Source organism: Sceloporus occidentalis, unplaced genomic scaffold, assembly GCF_023333645.1.
Source record: "Sceloporus occidentalis isolate IW3139 unplaced genomic scaffold, rSceOcc1.0.p SCAF_19, whole genome shotgun sequence".
Taxonomy (NCBI): domain Eukaryota; kingdom Metazoa; phylum Chordata; class Lepidosauria; order Squamata; family Phrynosomatidae; genus Sceloporus; species Sceloporus occidentalis.
This window is the reverse complement of record NW_028316999.1, coordinates 1204080-1225752: the sequence shown is the minus strand read 5'-3', so window position 1 is coordinate 1225752 and position 21673 is coordinate 1204080. Positions and strand designations below refer to the sequence as shown.

The 21673-nt window shown below is 40.9% G+C and overlaps 1 protein-coding gene across 1 annotated transcript in view; it reads left to right on the top strand.

Moving 5' to 3' along the window:
* The window catches only part of LOC149302268 (DIS3-like exonuclease 2), a 138500-nt gene that overhangs the window by 43617 nt on the left and 73210 nt on the right, over positions 1-21673 (top strand). Inside the window, exon 6 of the mRNA XM_089482395.1 lies at positions 18904-19114. Coding sequence (XP_089338521.1) covers positions 18904-19114 — 211 coding nt within the window. The remainder of the gene's footprint in view (positions 1-18903; positions 19115-21673) is intronic.

The window sequence follows — 21673 nt, the reverse complement described above, 5'->3', positions numbered from 1 at the left end:
ATTTGTGTCATAGAAGTCTGGAGGTCTGTCTAATTGATGCAGAGGCGTATCTACTGAAAATAGCGCCTATGGCAAGCACTGAAATTGCGCCCCTGTCCAAATATCTAAAACCCATTTACTAGCCCCTGCTGTCCATATATAAATATATATAAATATTAGTCCCTGCTGCCGATAGCGGGTATAGATCAACACACAAACCCAGATCAATTGAAATTCACTTGTGATCTCAGCACTGAAGGTATATATCAAATAAACAGAATCAGACATACAAGTCCTGTATTTGCAGGTATACAATAAATATATGAAACGTAGCATCGCAGGTATAGATCAACTGAATAAGACATATTTACCCTGTATTTGCAGGTACACATAAATAATGTATGGAAACATAGCATAGCAGATATGGATCTACAGAATAACACAAAAAGCCAGCTTTGCAGGTAAAGATCAATTAGAATTCACATAAAAACACGGCATTAAAGGTATATTTAAAACCCCCTAAATTACAGGCATAGATCACAGGTTGCACAGCCCAAAGCCAGCCCTGGCGTCCACACTGCCCACATAGAACCTGACCAGCACCCAGATTACACACATAAGATTTGCAATCTTTGTCCCCAAATAGCCCAGCACAAGTCAACTTTGTCCCCAAACAGTCCGGCCAGTGCCATCTTTGTCCCATATACACCCTGCCTGTGCCATCTTGGTCCCCAAGGCTCAAACCTCCTGCTAGTGCCATCTTTGCCCTTCCACAATTATACATCTATGATACACAAACACTCAATGCATCCACACATTAACTCATGCTCTCCCTCATTCAGACAATTCATCCACACATTAACTCATGCTCTCCCTCATTCAGACAACTCATCCACACATTAACTCATGCTCTCCCTCATTCAGACAATACATTCACATATTAACTCATGCTCTCCCTCATTCAGACAACTCATCCACACATTAACTCATGCTCTCCCTCATTCAGACAATACATTCACATATTAACTCATGCTCTCCCTCATTCAGACAACTCATCCACACATTAACTCATGCTCTCCCTCATTCAGACAATACATTCACATATTAACTCATGCTCTCTCTCATTCACTCAATGCATCCACACACTAATGCACACTCTTTACTTATATCTACCCCCTCCCCCTCCCCTATCACTTTCTAACCCCTCTCCCTCCCCCTACCCACTATATACCCCCCCTCCCCCTCTCTCACCTTGAAGTCCAGCGACGGGAGCACGATGCTGCTGTCTTCCTGCACCGCTCGCTGGTGCCCGCTGCTTCACTGCTGAGCGCCGTAATATGACGTCATATTTCAGCGACCAGCAGTGAAGCAGCGGGGCACCAGCGAACGGCTTTTAAACGCTGTCTTCTTTTTTTTGATGCGGGGGAGAACGAGGGGCGCCGAGCGGTTGCTAGGCGCCCCTCTCTCTCCTCCGCATCAGTGTTTAAAAGCTGCTCGCTGGTGCCGGCATTTCATGCTGAGCGCCGCAATATGCCGGCATGAAATGCCGACACCGGGACGGGGGTAGAGGGCTCGTGGAGGAGAATGAGGGGCGCCGAGCGGTTTCTAGGCGCCCCTCTCTCTCCTCCGCATCAAAAAAACCCCCCAAAAAACGGCATTTAAAAGCCGCTCACCGGCGCCCCCCTTGAGATGGCGCCCATGGCACGTGCCATGGCTGCCATACCCTATATACGCCTCTGAATTGATGCAAGAATGGGTAGAAATGTCATCAAAAACAACCCAACAAAGGTTTTTCAATGGTTAAGTCTCAAACCTTATGGCAGTGATCCTACATATTTAGAAATGTGTGAGCCAGGACCATGTGTCTAACTCGGTTTCGTTAACATGTGTAAGCACAAGAAACCCACAGAGCTAAAGATTTTGCTTTGTAGAAACCCTCTTATGTACACTGGGACATTTAGAGTTTATACGGTATCGTTACCTTAGTTGGTAAATGTTAATGGAGAAGAGGCTATATACTACATTGAATCAGTAAAAATTGGAACATGTATAAATATTTTACCAGTTCTTCTACCAATTGATGTCAACTGACACGTAACACTGTTTGGTTTTGTTTTTTGTCATGTAAAAACATATCTTTGCTGCACTGATTTTATATCTTTGAGTGTCTAATTGAGCCAGGAAGCCATCTAAATTTCTCGTTAATTTTAAAGTCCGTTTAGTGAAATGATAAAATCTTTACTGACACCAGTATAGTAAACACATAACTGAAGTACAGCACACTTTTTTCTCTCATTCTGTCCACAATCGGTACACCGAAAGATGGATGCATGGAATAGAATAGGGAGTGCGGAAATGATCCAAACATGGTTGCATAAAATCATTGTTAATATAAATGCATCCATGTAGTAAACTACAGCAGTTCTCGCTTTACATTTCCATGATCAGCTCCTGCTTTATAGAATGTAAAAACCTGTTAATGGGTTTTCATTTGTTCAACTAGCATGCATGCTGGTTAACCATGCAGTCTAGTCCATTTTAAGGATGCAGAATCCCCCCCATATGCATTTGCCCCTTTCTACAAACTGAAGATATGTTTGGCTGAACACTTGATTTATTTGCCTCCAGTCAGATCCAGCTGGCTAGGGGAAGCCTGTGTGGAGGAGTCTTCTTGGTTTCAATGGAAGCACTGATTTACAAGTAGCCCATCAGTGGCAAGAAGTGTCAGATCATGGAGGGTGATGGAAGCTGCTGCAGCATGACTGCAACTTCTAGGTCAATGCACATTCTTTTATAGGATGGGTTCAGGGACTCTAAACTCTTCTTTTAACGTTGCTTTAATGAACATATTAAATATTGGTATTATAATATTAAAAAGGGTACATTGGAAATGCTAGTATAATACCCGTGTAAAGTTCATGTGTCTCTGTAATGAGCTATGATTATGGGGGTTCTTGTGAATCTGTCAAGTTTGGCATGGACCAATAGTGACTGACATGGGAAACTGTGAAATGTTGTTGTTTTGGGTGTGCTTGTGATTATCGCTCACATTTACCAGAGATAAAGGCCTTGAGCCTGAGTAGATAAAAGGTGGGAATGCTGTTAGTCTTGTGACCGTCTATTTTTAAACCCGGTCTGAATACTGTGGTTTTTTTATTAGTCTGTGTGCCGTTCCATCTGCCCTGCTGAATTAAGCATTAAAGAGTCGGAGGAAAGAAGAAAATGATACATCTGCTAATGCCTGATTTATTAACGCCACCTTTTACTTTCCACTAATGTGTGATTGCATGTTTTTATAGGATCTGGCCACCCAAATACATCACTCTTGCTCAGTTAACAAACATCAAGAAAAAAAATTGACTGTTTAATGTTATAGCAAAAACTTTGATGTAAGCATGTGTAAATATAGATTTAGATACACTTTTAACTTAATTGTATGGAATGTGTAAAGTTGTCTCTGTTGAAGAAAAAAAAAAAATAACCAATAACCACATATTCATTTTTAATCTACTTCAGCTAAAGTTGGTTATTTGGTACGTAAAGCCTGAGGCTTGAATATCTTATTTCTTTAAACGAGGAGGGGGTATTGTGGTTTATGTTGTCAACTATGTATCCTGAAGCGTAATGTGATTACGTTTATTGAAACTTCCTCTTGCCTGCATTGACTTGTCTTTCGTTGTGTATGTATGTGCACAAGACGATTGTGCTTGTAATGATGTATGTATGATTGGAATACGAAGTGTGGACACTCCTTTTGCTTTGCATGTGCTATCTTAACTTTTTTTTTTTTTTTTTGTAAAGATTCTAATTGTTTTGTCATTTCCCATTTGTCTCCCCAAAATGGCACTAAGTTCTGTGGCAGCCAGCCACCTTTTCAAATTTGCATAATTGAATGCATTTTTTATTGCTTTACATAGCACTGTTATATACTGCAGCGCTTGTGGACATTTTGTGTGCACTTGAATTTCTGTGAATTATAGCACTTTCTTGAAAGCCCTAACCAGTGTATGTAAACTGAGAAGTAGCAAACATGTCCTGCATCTCTCCTTTTTAAATTAGCAGCTGCAGAGAGCACCTACTGTGAAAGATTTCTCTACAGTCAAACTTGGTGGAGCAATCCATGGAAGTACTCTTTTATCCCGCGATATACTCACTAGGAGGCAGATACTGTATAGAACCAGGAAACAAATTAAGAACCAACCCTTTGTGGAGACATCTAGGAATGAGGTGAAAGGAGGGTGTCCTTTTTAGAATACATAAATTACCTTTTTAAGAAATTCCATATTTTTGTTAAGTGAATATACAGTTGTCTGTATTAGCTTTCACAGTTCCCTAGATTAGTTAGCTGGTACAGAGCTGTGGTTAGTGAATGATCACGTGCGGCAAACTGTAAATAACGGTTAGACGGGAAATATGAGTGGTCTGTATGATGGTGGCTGGAAGGCAATTGATTGACAGACTATTGGACAGCTCCATGAATAAAATCTGCAATTACCGATTTCAGAGTGTAAATCCAGAACAGGGCAGTCATTACCCGTTTACTCTACCACTCCTAGAACCTTCCAGTTTAGCGTTCCAGTTTCCTCTGTTAAAGGTTACAGTGAGGTCCATTAAGCAAATGTAACTTTTTCTGTTAGTCTTGTATGCTGTGTGTGTTGTCTACTATAAAATGTCATTTGTCGGCTCAACTGCAAGGAACAAACCTAAGGCCAATTCTAAGAATTCTAATTCTTCCCTTAAGGAAGCATTCTGCTCACTCAAATTATGCAAGGACCCAGAAGCAAACTGTAGCCTGGTTACTATTATCCCTCGACTCTCAGTCAATTTTAGTGTTTCAAGTATTTTATGTGGTGTAGATGTTAAGGTCTGGCATAGAAGTATTTGCTGTGGGCAGCTAATTCTGTATGCTATTACATTTGCTGGCCAAAAACGCCTCGGCACGTGCTTTGAAAGGGTATGCCTATAAATTGTGAACTTGAAGGTACACGTAAAGCTCAACGTATCATCCGAACTGCGATATTTACCTCCTCTACGTTCAGCTCAGGAGTAACCCCTGCTGTCTCAGCCAGAAGTAAATAATAAACACGTAGGAAGATCAGGTCTGCAGAAGTAGATTGACCCATCCTTTGATCAGTGCAGCATATATAGAGCAGGTATCCACCATAGGAGAAGAGAGAGAACCCCCAGGTAAGAAGGCCAGATGCGTTTTGCACTTGGCAGTGCATAATCATTGGTGCAGAAAGCAAGCAGCCATAGTCTTAGACATATGGTTTTCTGTTATTTTGAGTTTTGTGGTTAATATTGACTTTTTTTTTTTTTAATAAAAAAAATATTTTTCCCCTTAACCTATGGCTACACCCTTATTGGGCCGGTTTGCAGAGCTCAACATACCGTATTTTCTGGCGTATAAGACTGGGCGTATAAGATGACCCCCAACTTTTCCAGTTAAAATATAGTTTGGGCTATACTCGCTGTATAAGACTACCCCTCTACCCAGTATACAACAACCAGCCAATCACGGCAAGCGATGTACCTTACCATTGATTGGCTGGTTCTTGTATACAAAGCCTGCTTGGATTGGGTGGGTAAGCTCTCCCTAACATATGCCTGTCCACACACATGTATAGACATACACTGCCCTCACACACCCCTTCCTTTACACACACACACACACACACACCTGCCCATACATACATACATACATACATACATACATATATACATACATACACTGCCCTTGTGCACACACACATATATATTATATATATCTACACATACTAACATACGCCTGTCCATACATACATTTATACATTACACACACACGTGTGTGTATATAATATATATATATACCAGCTTACAAACACACAAATACCTACACTGCTCTTAAACACACCTGACCGTACACATACTGACCTTACACACACATATATACACATACACTGCACTTACACCCCTTTCTCCCCATCTCTTACCTTTCTAATCTTCTATCTTCCATCCAGTTGTGGGAGCGTGAAGTCTGTCATTTCAGACTTCTGCTTTACTGCTCCCTGATTAGGGAGCACGGAAGCCGAGGTCTGAAGTGCCAGACTTCAATCTCCCTAATGCTGGGCTGGTTAGAGGGAGGTCGTGATCTCCCCAACCAGCCCTGCTCATCGGGCGCCCGCTGATCAGGGCTAGTTGGGGAGATCACGATCTTGCGGCTTCTCAGCTCACCCCTCCCCTAGAAATAGGGGCTTTGTGGGTAATCGTGATTCTCCAGTCCGGCTCTGTAAGTTTCAGCACCCGGCGTATAAGACGACCCCTGACTTTTGAGAAGATTTTTATGGGTTAAAAAATCGTCTTATACGCCGGAAAATACGGTACTTTATTGCAGTAAAGGATTTTCTGCATGGAAGCTTGGCAACATTTAGCCCAAGCTGAGCAGAATGGACTATTAATACAGAGGTCCAGGGAACATTTGGCTTACAAAATGTACTCTTCAAAGTCCTAGCTGATGTGTTTATCAAAACTGATGTGTTTGCCGAAACTAATTCCACAGTCTGTAAACTGAGCTCGGAAAGCATGCATTGAAGGTGTAAATGTGGCATAAAACGTTCAATCAGAGCTGCCTAGTTGATAAAGTTAAGATAACAAGCTATTTTTGTGGCTTACACTCTGCGTTCACATATCAGAGGACCCCGGTTTGACCACATGAAACGTACATCCACATCCCCCCCCCCTTTTTCTGGACATTTAAGGAAGTGTTGTACCAATTATATGAACAAGTTATTTGTACTTGTGTTTAGTTACCTGTTGGGATAGGCAGTGTTTATTAGTAGGCACCAATGTAAGACTAAACCTTTCAAAGGAATGGTGAGTAGGTTGTATGTTTTTGCTAATTAGTTGGTGGGCAGTTGAGAACATCCTTTTGTACCTTTTAGATAATGGCAGTTGTAGCTGGGTATGTTGTAATTCAGTCATTTTGAAATGCAGGCTTCAATTTTCAAGAAATGCAAACCAAATATCTGCTTGCAAATGTGCTTATATTCTAAAAATGTAAAATGACAAAAAAGCAGCAAATGGTGAGACACGGATAGTCTAGGACCAAAGATTGTTGTAACCAGGTCAGGGTTCTGGTGCATTGCCATGCTGCTTGAGAAGACTATTAGGTGTGTGTGTGTGTGTGTGTGTGTGTGTGTATATATTTTTAAAAATATTATTTTCTTTCCCCTGAGAACACTCTAACATGACAGTACTGTGTTCAGCATTCGTTGCATCCCACCGGAACAATGCACAGCATGACAGATTTTGGAGTTGTTGCATACGACACTTGAGTATTATAGGGATGAAGTGCAGTATTTGGCAGAAGCAGACTTTGTGTGCAGATCTTAGTAAGCAGTTTTTTTAGACTGTATCTAAGGTCTGGGTAAGTACTCCTTCTAGATGTAATGTTTAATGTATCCAGATTTTACTAATTCTACTTGATTACTTGTAGCCCATGCAACATTTCTTCTATCTACTGCCAGCAAGGACATGACCACAAAGCTCTTACCTGAGAGTTTATTTCCTCTACCTTTTCCCGGTAGCATTATTTTTCTTCCCTATAAAGTTTCTACTTGGATAGTTGTTCTTTGTTATAAGTATGGGTCATTTAAGGTGCAAAAAGCATTAAGCTGCGTGCTCTTTTCACCCACTTATGTGTAACATAGTAACATAGTTCATAAGGTTGAAAAAAAACCAAAGTCCATCAAGTTCAACCTATATACATATTGTGTCCCTACTGTGTTGATCCAGAGGAAGGCAAAAAACCCTTATAAGGCAGATGCCAATTGCCCCATACCAGGGGGAAAATTCCTTCCCGACTCCAAATATGGCAATCAGAATAAATCCCTGGATCAACCTTCTGTCCCTATTAATCTAATATCCATAACTTGTAATATTATTGCTTTCAAGAAACACATCCAGGCTCCTTTTGAACTCTTTTATTGAGTTTACCATTACCACTTCCTCTGGCAGAGTTCCATAGTCTCACTGCTCTTACTGTAAAGAACCCCCTGTGACAGGACTGGGTACTCCTGCCAAATGTTGCTTCCTTCTGACGGGACACCAATAATTAACCCCTTCACCGCCAGGCAGAACCAGCATTGTAGATTGGAGGGGGGACGTCGCTGCGCCGAAGCTGCATTGGCACTGTGGCTATCCGAAGCTTAGCTACACAGCGTGGCTATTGTCCTGAAAAGGACAACAAAGGATCCTAGCACCCCATCCCAAGCATCAGGAAACACTCATGTTGAGGTGCAAACAGGACTCATTTATTAAAACCAAAGACAGAGCTATATATACACAAGTAAGAAAAGGGGCAAGACAAATATCACATGATCTAATTACCATGGCAGTAATTAGATCAAATCCTGCAACACAATATCCGGGGGAAGGACAATGACATGAGACATAAATAATTACATTAATTGGGGACGTAGACGTGGAATGACGATAGACATATAATTGGCTTGAGACAGACAATGGCCCGGACACAGGGATAACAGGAACTCACAGGATTAACAGCTACCTGTTGTGTAATTGATAATTAGGTATGCAGTAGTGACACCTAGTCATACCCAGAGGGGGTCTTAAGACAAGGCCTAACTCACACAATAACAGGGGAAACACTTCACACCTATACAATAAACAATGCTAAGACAATCGGCCTTCTTCCTACCACAGGATGTCCAGCTGACTTTACAGTTCTGAGACTGAGTGCTAAAACATGGGAAACATCAGCAGAAACTGAACCCCTGTATCCACACACAGAAGTCTCTACAAGGCCTGGTTAGTCGATAGGGAGGAGGCTGGCTCTTAGGCCTCTCCAGGGGCCCCAGTGATGGAGGGTTCTGTCACACCCCCGTCTGTGCTGGTGTAGAAACCTTCTTTCCTCTAGCTGTAGAGGATGTCCCCTTGTTATAGATACAGTCCTGGGTATAAATAGATCCTGGGAGTGATCTCTGTACTGTCCCCTTATATATTTGTACATAGTTATTAAATCCCCCCTAAGCCGTCTTTTTTTATTTATTTTTTTTCCCTTTTTTTTTTTTTTCTTAAACTAAATAACCCTAATTCTGATAATCTTTCTGGGTACTGTAGTCCTCCCATTCCCCTTATTACTCTGGTTGTCCGTCTTTGAACCCTCTCCAGCTCCACTATATCTTTCTTGTACACTGGTGCCCAGTACTGTACACAGTATTCCATGTGTGGTCTGACTAGTGACTTGTACAGTGGTACCCCACGATTTTATTTGCCTTAGCAGCAGCTGCCTGACACTGGTCGCTACAGGTAAATTTAATGTTAACTAAAACTCCTAAGTCCTTTTCCATGTCAGTCGTCCCCAGTGTTTTCCCATTTAATACATATTCCCAGCCATGTGCATAACCTTACATTTATCTGTGTTGAACCTCATCTGCCACATCCCAGCCCAAGCCTCCAACCTATCCAGATCCATTTGTAACCGTGCACTGTCCTCTATTGTGTTAACCACGTTACAGAGCTTAGTATCGTCTGCAAAGATTGATACTTTACTATACAATCCCTCTACAAGATCAGTAATAAATATATTAAAAAGAATAGGACCCAAAACTGACCCCTGTGGTACCCCACTAATGTAAGTCACCCAATAACCACCCTCTGTTTCCCATCACTGAGCCAATTACTTACCCACATACACACATTCTCCCCCAGCCCAAGCATTCTCATTTGATGTACCAGCCTCTTATATGGCACTGTATCAAATGCTTTGGAAAAATCAAGATACGACATCCAGCGATTCACCCCGATCCAGTCTTGAGCTCACCTCCTCATAAAAGCTGATCAGGTTAGTTTGACAGGACCGATCCCTTGTAAACCCATGCTGATATGGAGTCATACATTTATTTTCATTGAGATACTCCAAAATTGCATCTCTTAGGAAACCCTCAAACAGTTTACACACAACAGAAGTTAAACTAACAGGCCTATAATTCCCCGGGTCACTTTTTGTCCCCTTTTTGGATATTGGCACATTTGCTATGCGCCAGTCCTGGGGAACAGACCCTGTCACTATAGAGTCCTTGAATATTAGAAATAGGGGTCTGTATTACATTACTTAACTCCCTTAGAACGCGGGGGTGAATGCCATCTGGACCTGGTGATTTGTCTATTTTGATTTATTTTTATTTATTTTTTTTGGGGGGGGCACTGCACTTCTTCCTGGGTTAGACAGGTGACATGTACTGGGGCGTTTATCTCATCCTGCTGTATATTACCAGGCGTTTCATTTTCCTCTGAATACAGCAGAGAAGAATATATTTAATATATTAGCATTTTCCTGATCCCTGTCTAACTTCTCCCTCGTTACTTTTTAAGGGCCCAACGCTTTCATTTTTAACCTTTTTACGATTTATATAGTTAAAGAACATTTTGGTGTGTGTTTTACTCTCTTTGGCAATGAGTCTTTGTCTCCACTTTTGGTGCTTTTATCTGATTTTTACATATTTTATTTCCCCCCCGATAGCTTTTTAGTGCTTCCTCACTGCATTCCTGTTTTAGTAGCTTAAATGCTTTTTTTTGCCATTTATTGCCCCCTTTACATTTTCATTTATCCACATTGGTTTTCTGTTGTTCCTGACTTTTATTCCCATACGGTATGTACCTTTCACAGTGAGATTTAGTGTCTGTACTCTTGTTTTTCAGGACTTTTTCCCAATTTACAGTGTTAAGGGCTTCTTAGTTGATCAAACTTTGCCTTCCTAAAGTTCATAGTTCTTGTGGCTCCTCTAAGAGTTCCCTTATTGAAGGACAAGTTATAATGTATTATACTGTGATCACTATTTCCTAGGTGCCCCCTGACCTGCACATTAGTTACTCTGTCAGGTCTGTTGGTTAATATTAAGTCCAGTAGGGCGCCCCCTCTGGTCGGGTCCTGTACTGTTTGGGACAGATAATTATCTTTACTTATAGTCAGAAACCGGTTTCCTTTATGAGATTCACAGGTCTCTGTTTCCCAGTTTATGTCGGGATAGTTAAAGTCCCCCATAATAACCACCTCATTGTGATTTGCTGCCTTGTTTATTTGCTTTAATAATTGATCTTCTGCTGCTTCCATTATATTTGGTGGCTTATAGCAAACCCCGATCAGTATTTTATTTTTCTTTCCATTTATTTCTACCCATAATGACTCCACATTATCATTTCCCTCACATATATTCTCCCGCAGTGTGGCCTTTAGGCTGGACTTTACATAAAGGCAAACTCCTCCCCCCGTTTCATTTTTTTCGATCCTTCCTGAATAGACTATAACCCTGTATGTTAACCGCCCAGTCATAGCTATCATCCAACCATGTCTCTGTTATACCCACTATGTCACAATTTTCTTCAGACATTATTAACTCTAGTTAATCAGTTTTATTGGTCAGACTTCTGGCATTAGTAAGCATGCAATTTAGAGGTGTATGTTTTGGTTTTTTTTTTTTTTTTTCCTATGAAGCCTATCCCCAATAACTATTCTAACCCCTCCCTCCATTCCACCCCCAGGTACATTTATAAGGCTAGGTTTCCACTTGGGTTTTTTTTTGCTAAAAACGCCCATAAGGCTAGGTTTCCACTTGGGTTTTTTTTAGCTAAAAACGCCAATAGCGCCACCTGGCGTTTTTTTAGTGAAAAAACGCAGCAGCCAGATGTTAGCTGTTCTTCAATAGGAAATCGCAGAATGCCATATCCACTTGGCGTTTTTTTGTTTGGCGTTTTTTCAGTCCTCTTTGGCGTTTTTCTGCTTTTTTGGGCTCTGTGGCAGTTTTTCAAAATCGCAGCATGTTGACACTCTGGCGTTTTTTGCAAGGAAATCTTGGCGTTTTTCTCCAATAGAAGTCTATGGGAGAGAAAAAACGCCATGAAAAAGCCATGTGGGTTTATTGCCTTGGCGTTTTTTATGGCGTTTTTTCCACAGTTACAATGCAGAGGATGGACCCAGTATCGGTGTGTCCTACGAGAAATAGGCTGGAAACAAACAGTTTCACACAAAACAAAGTTCATATTGAATTTTACACCATTTGGAACAAACATGCCATTACAAACAAACATACGCGACGCATCAACTGGATCCTGCGTGCCAAAAGCAACAGCAAACCATTTGCACCATCATTTGGGGCCAATCTTCCTAGAGGAGCAGACATTCGGAATAAAGCAGGCCTTACAAACCACAGAAAAGTGACAAAAGGGTCCGCCGGGGTGTTTAAGTAGAACTCTACCAAGTAAATGACATCAGGGGGCAGATACTTGCCATTTATCCTAATCCCTTTTAGCTGGGTGAAACTTCTAACTTGTAAAGGCTGGAAAAACTGCCTAAGGTCAAAAAAAGCAATTTCCACAGAAAGGCTAAAACACCAGAAAAAAACGCCAAAATGCAGTGGCAGTTTTCTTGGCGTTTTTCATCAAGAAAAAAAACGCAGGACAAAAACCCAAGTGGAAACCTAGCCTAAAAGCACCAATTCAGCCACACAAAAAAAACGCCGCAGCCAGATGTTAGCTGTTCTTCAATAGGAAATCGCACAATGCCATATCCACTTGGCGTTTTTCTGTTTGGCGTTTTTTCAGTCCTCTTTGGCGTTTTTCTGCTTTTTTGGGCTCTGTGGCAGTTTTTCAAAATCGCAGCATGTTGACACTCTGGCGTTTTTTGCAAGGAAATCTTGGCGTTTTTCTCCAATAGAGGTCTATGGGAGAGAAAAAACACCATGAAAAAGCCATGTGGGTTTTGCCTTGGCGTTTTTTATGGCGTTTTTTCCAGTTACAATGCAGAGGATGGACCCAGTATCTGTGTGTCCTATGTGAAATAGGCTGGAAACAAACAGTATCACACAAAACAAAGTTCATATTGAATTTTACACCATTTGGAACAAACATGCCATTACAAACAAACATAACCAACTGGATCCTGCGTGCCAAAAGCAACAGCAAACAATTTGCACCATCATTTGGGGCCAATCTTCCTAGAGGAGCAGACATTCGGAATAAAGCAAGCCTTACAAACCACAGAAAAGAGACAAAAGGGTCCGCCGGGGGGTGTTTAAGTAGAACTCTACCAAGTAAATGACATCAGGAGAGGGCAGATACTTGCCATTTATCCTAATCCCTTTTAGCTGGGTGAAACTTCTAACTTGTAAAGGCTGGAAAAACTGCCTAAGGTCAAAAAAAGCAATTTCCACAGACGCCAGAAAAAACGCCAAAACGCAGGTAAATGCAGTGGCGTTTTTCCTGGCGTTTGTCATCAAGAAAATAACGCAGGACAAAAACTCAAGTGGAAACCTAGCCTAAGCCCCAGCTCTCTATCTACACTATCTTCCCCTTCTATATTGTAGTTTCCCTCCCCCCCATTCCCTAGTTTAAACACTAGTTTTGCACCCTCCCCATTGAGGTGCAACCCGTCTCTACCGTAGAGCCTGTATCCGACAGAAAAGTCAGCCCAGTTTTCCATGAACCCAAACCCCTCCTTCCTACACCAGCTTCTGAGCCACTTGTTTAGCTCCCTAATCTCCCGCTGCCTCTCTGGTGTGGCACGTGGTACAGGTAATATTTCAGAAAATACTACCTTGGAGGTCCTTGCCTTAAGCTTGCTACCTAAGTACCTGAAATCATTTTTAAGGACACTCTGCCTACCTCTTACTTTGTCATTGGTGCCAATGTGCACCATGACTGCTGGGTCTTCTCCAGCCCCTCCCAGTAATCTGTCAACCCGATTCCGCGATGTGCCGAACTCGAGCGCCAGGCAGACAACACACTGTTCAGCGATCCCGGTCTTTGTGACAGATCGCCCTGTCTGCCCCCCTAATAATTGAGTCCCCCACTACCAGCACCTGTCTGGCCTGGCCTGGCCTGCCCTGCGCTCCTCCTTCCCTCCTTACTGGAGCAGACACCCCTCTGGCGGTCAGAGGCAGTGACTTGCTGCATTACTGGTAACTCTGAATTAACATCCCCCTCATCTGCCAACCGGGCAAACTTGTTGGGGTGTGCTAGATCAGGACTAGCCTCCCTGGCGCTTTTCCCCCTACCTCGCCTTCTAACTGTAACCCAGCTAGCTGCCTGACTGTCCTGTACCTCCATCCCACTATCCTCCCCCACTTCTTCTACCCGCGAGAGAGCTTGCTCATTGAGCAGCAGACTCCTCTCCAATTTGTCAATAGATCTGTGTGTACCAGCACTTTTATTTAAGTACTTGTAAATGTATTCTCTGAATTTGAAGCCAGAATATTTATTTGCTCAAGTTGAGGACACTTTTTGGAGGCGCTATGGGTCTTCTACATCTGTTCCCTGGGCAGATCCATGGGTGACCACATCATCCATGTTTTCCAGGATACACGCAATTTTTACATATTGCTGACCAGCCCAGGTAAAATGCTCTATGGAGTATGTCTATCCGACTATTTGGTTCCATTCCATGAGTCTATACATATGCCAGGGCAGCACTTTATCTGTGCTGGTCATAAATATACATGTCCTGGAAAACATTACATATGTGGTCACCCCTAGTGGATGCGTGGTTGCCTGACATGAAACAATAGAGGAATGTTGGTGTGTAGCCGTTGAAAGATTGTTCTTTGTTATAACTCTAAAGGCAAGAAAGTCCTTGAATATGTAAGTAAAGCCACTGTCTACCTGCATAGGCATAGTTATCTTCCACTGTGGTATTTGAACCTTGCAAGAACAAGAATTCACTGGTAAGATTTTTTTTCCAATCCTTAATGTATATTCATATAGGGTGGCACAGGCTTGCCATCCCAGCTGAGCTCTAGAGACGGCTTTTATTGAGAACAGTACAGATGCAGTCACTTGGTTCTGATTTCATTATGTTGCTTGTGATGTATTTCTGTGCAAGTGCAAAATTTTTAACCTCTGCATCCAACTCAGCTTAGTAAAAATACTTAAACCCCCTTCCATAAACAAAACCAAAATCTCTCCAATAGTTTTCTTTTCCTTTTTTAAGTTTTCTTTTACCAAGCAAGCTTTTTAGCCATCATTTCAGCACTCTTTATTAGACAGCTGTGAACAAGAAAATGAATACAGCTGCTACTTCAATTAGATTTTGTGGTGATCAAATGCCAAAAGTACCAGATTTCACAGAGTTAGTGTTGGTAATTAATAACTAAGCTTTCCCACAGTGCCCCAAAATGTAAGTGGCATCTGCATGGGTAAAAACTAAAAAGAAAAAACCCTGTGTTTGAGGGTTTTTTTTTTTTTTTTCTTTTTCTTTTAATTTTTGTTTTTCTTTCGCTGACCCGTTTCCTAAGCAACATTTCAGAAGTTATGTTGAATTTGTGTAGTCTGTTACGTTCTTGAATATACTAAAATATGCATGAAAACTGCCTGGTTAAACTCCAATTATTTTATATATTCTTTTTTGTAAAGTAAAATATGCATACGTCTTTCTGAACAAAGTACAATGTTCAGCAACTTGCAATAATATTGTGAGAATAACAGCTGATGAAAAATACCAGAGATCTTGCAAAGTAGCAGAGCAACAGAAAATTTAAAGAAATGATCTACCCTTTCCCCTACTGCATCCATGTTTATTCACTGAACATAAGTATAAAATATACTGTAAAGATAATGTGTGTGAGAACGCATTAAAGGGGGAAAAGGGTTTAATTTTCATGTTTGAAAGCTCAACCAGCAAGCATTTCTTCATCTCCTTGGCTGACATATGTGAATCAAGCTTCTCTTGGTTCAGACGTGGTGGGAAAGTTCCATGGGCAGGCCTGATGGTAGAAGTCATGTAAATTCCTTGGTATTTGTTGTGGGTTCTATAAAATGATTGAGTATCCTGGACTGTGTTTACCTAGGAGTATATTCTTGTCAATTGTATCTATGATTAATGGAATCAGATGGGTTTTGACCAGAATTCCATAATGGCTCAACTAGCACAATTTTGCATAGTGATTTACTTCAATGCTTGGCGAGGTGACTCTGACCAGGTGTCACCTGGTATAAATTTGCTGGTCTTTTCCTCACAAAGGACCCTAACTATTTGAATGTAATTAAGTATATGAATTCAATCTGTTTATTCGTATAGAATATTAAGTGGTGGTAGCCATTGTATATATATATATTTTTTAAATAGGTCTTCATGAGATGAATGACTGAGCCAACTTCGCAGGCTTGCAAGCTCTTGGCACATTTTATTCCCTCTGTGAAAAGTCCTGATGGGTAGATCTCCTGCTTACCAGGGCATATAAGCGCTAGTTTCATTGACTGGTAGTGCGGGTTTGTACAAAACTTCCAGGAGTTCTGAGAACTCTGTGGAAGCACTTTCCTGCCAGTGATTTACCGATTCAGCCAATTAAAACTAATATGAAACAGACAGTGGAGGGGTAGGTCGGCAGTTGCCTGGAGCTGACGCTTTTTGGCAAAGTAGGTAATTGTTTTTTGTTTAATTGTATTTTGTTGCGGAAAGTATACAATGCGTGTTAAGTATTGACATGCGTTTGTTGTTGGTGGAGCAGCATGTGACCTAATGCTGTTTCTTTAAAGCCTATAAATTATAAAAATGAAAAATATAACGATAATATTAAAGGGATAACATATGGAAACTTATTCTTGCTGTTCCTGTAATATCTAATCCAGCTTGTATGATGCAAGGATATCTGATATTCATTCTATTATTGCAGGTCCTTCCAGTTAGGTTTAGAGAACTAGATGCTGATTACAGGGGGTGTGATTTGTATATTTAAAAAGAACTTTTCAGAATATGCATCCTCTGGCCAGTTGGCTTATGGTCTTAACACCTTTGTGTAATCTGCTTTTGAGCATCGCATAACAAAGATCAGAGGGTGGCAAATCTTTTACTTTCACATATAAAGACCTCTGCTAGAGTATAAAGCCTTCCCTGGCAGAGCATTTGCCATTACTTCTCAGATTGCTTTGTGATATTAGACGTTAATATGGCCGCCTTCCAACTGTAATTTACAGTGTTCAACTCCAAGTGACTCAGAACCTGAAATGAATAGTAAATACCTGCTGGAAAGGACTAGACTGAGACTTGTACCATAAATGTTTTACTCAACTTCTTTCTTTAAAATTCTTATAAACCAAAGCTTCGGAAACTTTGAATGTTTAGCTTCCTTGGACTCAAATTGGGCATCTCTGGCTTGGGTCTATTGTGCATGTGCTTTGGGGGGGACATACCCAATGTGTTCTGTCTATGCCAGGTCCTTTGCTATGGAAGGAAAGGGGTACAGCAGCACATGGATATTAGGGAAAATATCCAAAAATGTCATGTGGCTGTACCATTTTTATTTTATGACCTTTTTGTTTCCCCACTAATCTCTGTATAAAGAAATTTGTTCACTGAAACATTTAATGCGTTGGGATGATTTCAGCTCTGTCAACTTTGACTCCTCGTAGAAGCTTGGGTAAAAATTATTTGGGAAATGCCAAGGCTGGTTCTTTGTTTTGATGTTACTGGTGACGTGGCTGTAGTTTTATATCTTCAGTAACAAATGGCCTTATTTGAAATGTCCCTTTTTTGTATTGAGAATAAGACATCTTACCTAAATTGCCTGTTTCATGTATAGCAGAAACACAAAGCTGACCAATCTGATTTTCCTAGTAGTAACATGGGATACCCCCCCACCCCCCCACCTCCCAATCCCCTCTATTTAAAGCCTGGAAGATACAGGGCAACATATCCTACTGCTAGCAGATATCTGAACCCTGGGAGGAATAGAGGGGTGAAGTGCCAGTTGACTTGCTTCCATCATAGGTGTTAATTACCTCTATTCCTGAGACTGTCAGGATTATTACTTAGAGATGTTCCACTATTTTGAATTGCAAACGATCACAACTAACAGTTGGGCAATGTGTACTGCTTTTCGCATGGGGTTCTGCAATCCTAAAAAGCTTGTAAATAAACAACTGCCCAACACCAATTTTTCCACTACCTAAAATTAGTAAAGCTGCCTCTGCTTTAAATGATAGTTGAGTTTAACAGCATGCACCTGTTTTTGCTCCTTACAGTTACTTTGCAAAGCTCAAATATATCAAGTGCCTGATAACCAGGAGGTGTTTAAAAGTTGCAGATAGATGAGAAAACGTAATTACCAAATGGCCAAGCTGTAAATATTTAAAAAAAAATAAAATTTGAAATTACCTATTGAAAATCTGGCATTTTTATTAACATTGACTTGAGTAAACTTGATTTAGTCTGCTGTTGAGCATGCAAAACTAATCTGCGTACATTTTTGTTTTTTAAAGGGGCCGTTATGGCTAATCTCTTGTTTGCTTCTGAATTGGATTGACTCCCTTTTGAAATCACAGTGGGGTTGTACTTTAAAATAAGATGTTGTACACGCTGCTTCCCAGAGTGCATTGGCTATGAGGTGTCACAGCAAATTGCATGGAATTATCATCCCTTTTACAACCCCTATAGATTGTATTTTATTTGTCCTCGCACTATTCTTTCATGTAGATGGGGCACTTGATTATATTGAAGACTTAAATCCCAACATGGATAGGGGACTGGATCATAGGGGCCGGGTGATGAAGCAAGTGACATTCTTTCTTTAATGACCAAAGCCATAAATCAGAATTGGAAGAGTGTTGTAGAGAAACCATTCTTAAGACTGATAGGTTGGGACTTTCTTTGTGAATACAACAGAAAGCCAACAGGTGTTCCACCAGCAATTGATGAGAAACCTCTGGATGATCCACACACAGCTCCTTACAAGCCATTGTGGTGGTTTTCAGCGTGGTCATGTCAGCTGGAGATAGATTGTGCTTCTCTGCAGCTTACAGTAACATAAACCAATGCAAGCAGATGCCGCATTCTAACATTTTTTTTTCTTAATACGTCATATTCCCTTATGAGTGCATAGTATTTCGTTCTTGCATTTTGCTAACAGCACCATTTGAACCATCTTTTCTTTTCAGGTTGTAAAGCCAGATTCTTGCGATGTTGAGGAAGATGCTGGACGAGCTGCCATCCCCAAAAATTCACCATTGGTTCTTTCGGAGCAACATGTTCAGGATGGAGGTGGAAGCCCAGATCTCATTATTGAAGCTCAGTTTGACAGTGACACAGAGGAAGCCAGTTCATTAGTGAGCCGCATGAACAATATTTCTCTTGGCGACCATGGCAAGGGTAAGTGTGTACTCATTGTCCCATCTTCCTTGGAGAACAGTGTGATTAGAATAAGAAAACTGCCTCCACTTGTGTGGATTAAGTACATAGCAATGCAGATGATCTCTAACCTAAACTCTTGCAAGTATATAGTTTATTTGTAGGCTAAGGAGGGGTTGCGTCAGAATACGAAGGGCTGCTTGGACAATATGAAATAGGTATTTGGAATGAACTTCCAATGGAGGTAATGTGGGGAAACCCTGCAAAAGAATTCAAGAAAGCTTGGAATGTACATAATGTTTCTTAGGGAATACACAAGTAAATGGTCTTTCTATAAAAGCACATTGGATAGGGTGTTTGGTTCTTTACTGCCATCACAGTCTGTTTCTATATGTTTGTAGTGTTAGTCACATGCAGAAATCCGTGGTCTGAAGGATGTTATGAAACCAGGGAACAGTTGCAAAAGTACCCCAAGAGGTCAAAATAATGCAGACAGATTTGTCTGTTATTCTGGCTTCTTGGAGCACCAAAACTAAAGGGCTGAGCAATGAGGATGGCCTCTTTCACATTTCTACAATCATGGGAGAGGGCGTGACCATGGATTCTGCATCCTCTTGCTGAAGTGCTCCAGGAAGTGGGGTGAAACGGTGCAAGAAAGAAGAGGACTGACGAACAAGAGACAAAACAAGAATCGGTTCTGTGGAAAAGGAGACGTGGACACAGAAGCAGTTGAAGGAGTCGGTAGAGAGACGGCATGAGTGAATAGACTAACAAGATGCAAACAAATTAGGATCTCTGCCATATTTTCATTTGTTTAGTTAAGGGTTCTTTAATTGTTGCACATTCGTGCGAATTAACAAAACTGGCACATTTTTTGTTAAAATTTGTATGAAGTCTAGCTTCCCTCTACATGAACCCAGTTAAAACTTGTCACGAGTTCACTTTGGAACAATGAACATTTGCTACATTGTTGTACCAAGCAAAGCCCTCAGGCTTTATAGGACTCCATCACAAGCGACATGTTGATCACATACAAGCGGCTGATGTTTCACACCTACCCTTTATCAATTACAAACGTGCTAGACAGCATAGCACTGTAGGTTAACAATCTGCAGGCTGTAGATTAAAGTGTAAAATAAGGGGGTTGATTGTGCATTGTATTTTTATGCAGATTGCATAACTAGAATTAGAGAATACATAATTAAATGGAACATACAAAGTTGTGAGTTTACAATCCATTAGGTGGTTGATGGGAATTGGAACACTGAATTACCCAACATACAGCACTACTTTTGCTATCTCACCTGTATTGCTGAGCTCAGGCTGCAAAGGCAAGGTGCAAGTTTAAGGGTTATCCTAACTTTTTCTGTAACCAGGTACACTGTTGATTTGCAGCTATGCAGTGCCGCAAGATGAAAATGAGAAGTGTTGTTTTTTTTTTTTGTTTGTTTTTTTTGTGACAGAGCCCAAGGGGTCACTGTTAAGTGCTGATATATAAGCCACAACACACAATCCTCTTTATACGATATAGTAACGTCGTAGTTTTGCTGGAATTTCTCCTGTTGCAAAGACAGTCAGTGTTACTCCGCTGGGGACTGCTTAGTGGGCAGTGTGGGTATCTACAGGAGTAACACACAGTGTATGCATAGTTGACAGACTACAGTTTTGCCTACATATAAGGAAACTTTAAAGTGGCCTTCCATAGTCAAAGCTGTAGTGGTTCCAGTCATTGTCTCCAGCCTTCCTTCGGTGAATCACTATCGGCCGTTGATTCCTCCTTTGTTACTCATGAAATGCACCTGCTCACCTTCTTATATCTCTGAAATCTTTAATGCCCTCAAGGTGCATTTCAGTCATAGATTATATTAACTAGTCATAAATAGGAATACTGTAGTAAACAGTTTATATTTGCAATCATTCTTGTAAGATGTGTACCTATAGATTAGAAACAACCTGTTCAGCAGTGTCTAGACTTTCCAAAGCAGGTGTCCATACTGCATTAACCTGTGTAGCAAATTCGGTTACGTGGTTTCAGATGACATGTGCATTGCCCATTTCAACGGAGAATGATTAGAGCTGATGTGCAAATATATGTATGACGGGAAAATGGTTTAAGAAATCAAGGGAAATCGCTTGTGGTTTATTTTTGGAGGCTAAAGAACAGGTAGGGATGTGTGTTTTAAATAGTGTTGCGTAAGGTATAGGCATCCTCCTTGTAAGAAAAGCCAACATTTTGTATGCAAAACAGTATTTTATCAGGAGAAACTTTACCTGTTATACTTGGCTTCCCAGGTGGGTACTCAACTAAGACTTGCATGTCTCTCAAACATCCATGAATGAAAGTTCTCCTAGTTGATAGTATTGGCCAGTTCAGCCAATAACGAGTGAAAACTCTTCATATGAGCAGTGTGTGAAAACACTGCTGTCTGATGGGCTGACTATAGTTTTGTGTCAGAACATAGCTCACAAGAAAGTGGAATGTTTCTGCGGTTTCACTAACCATAACAAAAGACCAAACCCGCTAAGATCATTCTACTAAGAAGGGCTAAGCTGGTGTTCTACAATCCATAGTTTTGCAAG